This window comes from Cibotium barometz, chromosome 10, assembly GCF_041138505.1.
Source record: "Cibotium barometz isolate CiBa-2024 chromosome 10, ASM4113850v1, whole genome shotgun sequence".
NCBI lineage: Eukaryota > Viridiplantae > Streptophyta > Polypodiopsida > Cyatheales > Cibotiaceae > Cibotium > Cibotium barometz.
Genome location: NC_141055.1, coordinates 44,576,048 through 44,581,843, shown reverse-complemented (window position 1 = coordinate 44,581,843; position 5,796 = coordinate 44,576,048). Strand labels below are relative to the sequence as shown.

At 43.0% G+C, this 5,796-nt stretch overlaps 1 protein-coding gene across 1 annotated transcript; it reads left to right on the top strand.

The window, feature by feature from the left end:
• Positions 1-1,628: 1,628 nt before the first annotated feature.
• On the top strand, positions 1,629-3,235 carry LOC147634955 (uncharacterized). The gene is made up of 2 exons (XM_086803433.1): positions 1,629-2,395; positions 2,486-3,235. The coding sequence occupies exons 1-2, from the start codon at positions 1,894-1,896 to the stop codon at positions 3,232-3,234; spliced, it is 1,251 nt and encodes a 416-aa protein (XP_086659559.1). The 5' UTR covers positions 1,629-1,893; the 3' UTR covers position 3,235.
• Positions 3,236-5,796: the final 2,561 nt, after the last annotated feature.

Genomic DNA, 5,796 nt, shown 5'->3' with positions numbered 1-5,796 from the left:
ATGATCACATCGAGTAGCTCTTACATAGGCCCTTTGTGTATACATGCTCATACTTTTTGTAAGAGTTATGTTCGTTATTTTTGTACTTAGAGCACTAGTTTTGCTCATTATTTTCTTTGTAAGACAACTTTCAAAATTTCCCAAAGTATTAAGATTTTCTCAAATTTCCTACTACGGTGTTTGCACTACTTGTGATATTTTTTAACGTCAATGGGTCATATCGCATCTTGAATATGATTATGTGTGCACTTTTCAATTTTCCAAATTTTATGCATAATTTTGATTAACTTTTCTACACCTTTGTCTTTAATGTATTTATATTTAAAGTGCATGGCTAGGTACTGTTGGTAGAATGGGATAGGTTGGGACAAAGTGCCCTAATCTATTCAAATTTTCCCAGTGTCGGTATGATGGTTGGCATATATGTCGATAAAACCATTGATACCTGATGTATATATCAATGTTTGTTTTACTGGAAACATCGGTATAATGGTCGATAAAGACGTCGATGATGTGATCGATGAATATACGTATGACTATACCAATGGTCTTGTACCGACGATCATACTAGTGGTGATGCCAATGCCGCAGCCAATTTTAGGCAAAAAAACTAAGTTTAAATCGTTGGTATATATGTTGATCTCTTATAGTGTTTGTTTAAACAAAAACATTCATGTGTGTTCAACACAAGGCAATAATATTAAGAAATGGGTTGTATAAGAAGGGGCTGCAAGGATCTCACCATGATTTGTATACACAAGGGTGTTTTGTAAGGTGCCATTCACATGCTTCTTGCATGTACAAAAACACTCATCAATTCATCGCTCATGTAGCACATGAACTCTATTGAAAGAGGATATAAGATGCCTAAAAACCATTTTCATCATCTAGTTAATAATTTCGCACTTTAACTCAAGGGTGAGTTGGTTGAAAGTATACCCAAACTCAATTCTTTACATTGGATGGTCTACATCAGACTTCGAAATGTATAATATATATTCTCTTATCCTTTTTGGAATTTTTAACAAAGGAAAATGCGAAGCGCAAAAATGCACACACACCACCATATATTATTATGAGACATAGACTTGGTTATTTCTTTTGTAGTTGCTTGAAGTATGGTGCAAGGTAGCATTTGGAGAGAAAAGTCAAGGAGACTAGATAGATGCCTAGTAGTCCTTGTTGCTAAAGTGTCTGGCCTCTGTCCTCTTTTAACATCACTTGCAACTCTTTCTAGATCATTCTCCAACCCCTTTTGGAACTTTAGCCCATAAGCTTCTTCTTGTAGAGTGCACTCTTTCTCTATTCTTTTGTGGGGCATGCAAGTCAATAGTGGTCAATTGTGATGTGAAAGATATGCTTGCTCCCAATTTCCTTGCTTCTTCGTAGTCTATACTTTTCTTCAACAAGAAGTCGAGTTTTGGGGAGCTAAAAAGTAGAACATGGAAGTGATGTGGAAGAAGGGAAGGTGGTGCAACATAGGGAATAAAAAACCAACAAGTATCAAAGAAAGAGACATTTAAACCCCGGGAAAGAAAGAAAGAAAAAGTAGGAGTACTTTACCATTCATAATCGTTAATCATAGTTTAGGTGAAAGGGAAGCTCGAAAGTGATATTCATGGATTCTGGCTTGTTAGGAAGCTCCTTTGAAATTGTAAATATGCCGTGAAGGGGCGAGTGCATTGCCGTAGGCAGACCGCTGTTAGGACGCTGCTTCACATGGCTAGACTACGACTCGCATAACGGCTCCAGCCGGCTACATAAGCGAGGGCGCGACAGCCTGCTGAGTCAGTCCGCGAAGTGTGTTGTGTTTGTTTGGTCGATTGGAGTATTGTCCCTTAGCATAGAATATACCAGTCTTTCTCTGCTCTAATTCTTCTTCCAAGTGCGATTATGTCTCGAGTTGTCTGCAAGCACCCTGGCTGCTATCGCTCCTACGAGAGCGAGGCATTCATGCTGCAGCATTACACGGACTCCCACTGTCCTCAACAAGCTTCGGCCATGTCTAAGAAGAGATCGCCATGCAAGCATTGCAACCGATCCTTCAACACCGCTGCCGCTCTCGACCAGCACTTCGTGGACGTTCATCTGAGTGAGCAGCTACTTAGCAACACAAAGCTGGGCACGGGTTCTGCTGCTGCCGATCATCATGACGACGACGCCATCGCACCGCCCATATTGTGGGAGCAGGTGGAGGTGGCTTGCAACGACTGCGGGAGGAACTTCAAAAGCAGTGACCGTTTACATCAGCACCAGTGGGACTCGGCTGAGCACACGCGTGTATCAAGGAGACGTATGGCTAATTACGGCTCCGAGGTGAGGGAATGCTCGCAGTGCCCTGCAAAATTCAGCACGGCCAACGATCTGGAGCAACACTTCATGGATCTCCACCCATGTGAGAGGCATTACTGCTACTTTGTGTATCTGGCCATTAATATAATTATGCCTTACCTAAGCTGCTGGAATTGATTGTTAATGTGAGCAGTGAGCGAGGTGCCGGAGTCCGACGAGCAGTGTACGTGGAGGCATGTGGCTGAGCGCTTCCACTTGGCGTGGAAGAACCCTACCGTGGCCCTCCATGGCATCCACAGAATCTTCGAGGTCTGCAACCCTGGCCCGAGGAGGCAGGGCTTCGAAGAGTACAGGAAGCAGTTGAAGAAGGAGTTAGCCAACAATAAGCTGGTGAAGCTGCGGGCGGAGGAAGACATCGATGTACGCAACAAGGTACTGCGCGACGGAAACGAGGTGCAGCGCTACCACGGGACCACGGTGAGGTGCAGGCTGGGGCAGGCCCAATCAGGAGTAACTAAGGGGAACTCCTGCTCATTGTGCGCCGACCCAGGGTGCTGCCTGTGCAGGATCTTTCAGTCGGGCTTCAAGACCAGCAAGTGCAAAGTTGAAAATTTCCAGAGATTTGGCAGGGGCATCTACTGCTCGGCCACCAGCAGTAAAGCTAACGACTATGTGAGGTGCTTGCAGCAGCAGCAGCAGCAAGGCGGACGTGCTGCTGGTAGTAGCAGCAGCAGCACCATCTGCAAGGTCGTGATGGTATGTAAGGTGCTGGCCGGGCGTGTGCATCGATCTTTCCACAACCTCCAACACCTCACTAGCCCTCCTCCTGGATTCCACTCCGTTCAGGGGGACCCCGGCGAGGTCCTCAACTACGACGAGCTCGTGGTCTATGACGACCGGGCCATCCTTCCCGCATACATCATCATCTACTCTAGCGACTGATCCAAAATTGGGGCTTTTCCAAACTTATACCTGACTGCATCTCTTTTCACACCCCTCAATCCGCACCACTTTTCGCACACTCAACCATGTATTCCTCCCTACGCAACTTTTGAAAAGTTGAATATATATATATCATATTATAGCTAACCAAATTTTCTATAAGCCTAAGGTCATATTGCCTATACATAGTGATACTTCCTAACCTTAACAAGCCTTCAGAAATGACCTCTCCCCCCCCTCTCTCTCTCTCTCTCTCTCTCTCTCTCTCTACGTGTGTGAAGCCGTGTGTGTGGCTACGTGTGTGAAGCCGCTCGCTCTCGGAATCACAAATGCAAAGGTTTCAGTACTGCGCACCTGCCATGAAGAGCAAGTGAGGGGCTGACATCCAGTAGGAGCTCTCACCATCCTAATGGTTGGGGGGTAAGGATAAAAGCCACAAACCTAAACGTTCAGCATAACACCCAACCAGCCTAATGTAATCCTAGCCTAAATATACCAAGACGTGAATGCATCCTTAAGCACATCCATGCCTCAATCTTTTGCACTTACTTGGATGGGAAAGGAGATATGCTAAGCAAGGAATATGTGCACAAAAGACAAGCCCTCTAATGCTGCCATCTCCTCCTCATTCATGGCATCTTCCCATTTTCTATAAGCATAATGATGGCTTGTATATCCATCTTATTTCAATCTATCAACAAGGTGTCTAACCCCTATAGACCTATGTACACCTGGACTCAGGGGGTGTACTTTTAGGAAGACCTACATACAACGTGCATTTAAAGGGTATTAAAAAAAACATTTTTCTTTATAAACTTACGGGTTTTTTTTTAGAATGCCATTTAAAACCCCCTTATGTAAGTAGCTTTTTGTAATATTTTCTCAAAATCTTGGTCTAAAAAATCCCTCCTAAATGATCGCACGTAGTAACTTACATATTTTTAAGTGAACCCTCTTAGCAGCTCGATCACTACCAGGTGTACTCAAAATAGCCCGAGTTCTCCTTGCACCAAGAGTAACCACTAATGAAATGCCAAGCTCTTCATCAAGGCTCTGTTCCAAAGCCACTAGAGTCACCATCCACATATGAGTGACTTGCTCTGCTGCAAGATCAGGCATAAAAGGTTGATCCACATTTTCCTTCCCTTTGCATGTTGCATGTGTAAGATGCATTTCTGTGCCTTTGGATCTAGTTTTTTTCTCACTTTGTCAGGGACATGTATATATACAATACATCTAAAAACTTTCGAGTGAGAAATTTGGTTTTATACCTATAAACTTATGTTCAGGCATTATACCATGAACAATTGTTGCAGAGGTGGGTCCTATTCATAATGTAAGCAGTGGTTGTTGATGCTTTTGCCCAAAAATAATCAGGCATATTCTTCTCAAACATCAAGGCACGTGCCACTTCTACAATGTGCCTATTTTTCTCTCTACAATACCATTATGTTGCGAACTGTACCTGCATGTGAACTATCTCTTGATTCCCTGCTTTCTCAAGAAATCACTAAACTCATTGGAGAAATACTCTCCTCCACAATCTAATCTAGTAAACCATTATGTTACGAAGTGAACCTGCATGTGAACTATCTCTTGATTCCCTGCTTTCTCAAAAAATCACTAAACTCATTGGAGAAATACTCTCCCCCCCACAATCTAATCTCATGAATTTTATTTGCATGCTTTTTTTTCTTCTCATCAGACAAGGGTTTTAAATCTCTAAAAGTGAGCAAACACCTCACACTTTTCTCCTTCATGAAATAAACCCACACATTTGTTCTCATCGGACAAGGGTTTTGAATCTCTAAAAGTGAGCAATCACCTCACTTTTCTCCTTCATGAATTAAACCCACACTTTCCTTCTCATTAGGTAAGGGTTTTAAATCTCTGAAAGTCACCTCACTTTTCTTCTTCATGAAATAAACCCACCCTTTTTGTTGATGGGCATTTCCTTATAGTCTTTGTATTAACCTTAGGAGCCAAATGGGGGGATGCCAAGGGATGCAACATGGTGGTGGTGAATGGCATGGGTGCATATGTGGGCATGGGGGTGATCCCAAAGTGATGCGAATGGGTGAAAAGGGAGAAATGAGGAGGTATGAACACCTATTAAATGGACCCTTTGCAAGATGTATCAACAACCCCAATTAATGAAAACATAACTACTTGAGTCTCTCTCCTTCTCTCTTATCATCGTCATCTCTCTCCCTCTTTCATCTCTATTGATGGCGATGGATTTTAGCCACCAACACTTTGGAAATATTGATATTTAATCGTACTCAGTTTTTAGGCTAAAAATGGGAAGTGCATGGCTCAATGATTGATGTTGCTACATTCTTTAAATGCTGATGGTTTCCTCCACGTTCAATAGGTGGTGAAGAGAATGAAGGCAGCTGTTGGTTCTTGTGGATGGCACTAAAAAGGCATGTTAAAGGTGGCGAAGAAGATGGCATTAGTGGTTATGGATTAATGCATGGCTACATGATACCGAAGATGTTTAAAAAACAAGCCCTAAGATGCCAAATGGATTCTATCTCTAGTGCATGTCAGTGGTCAATC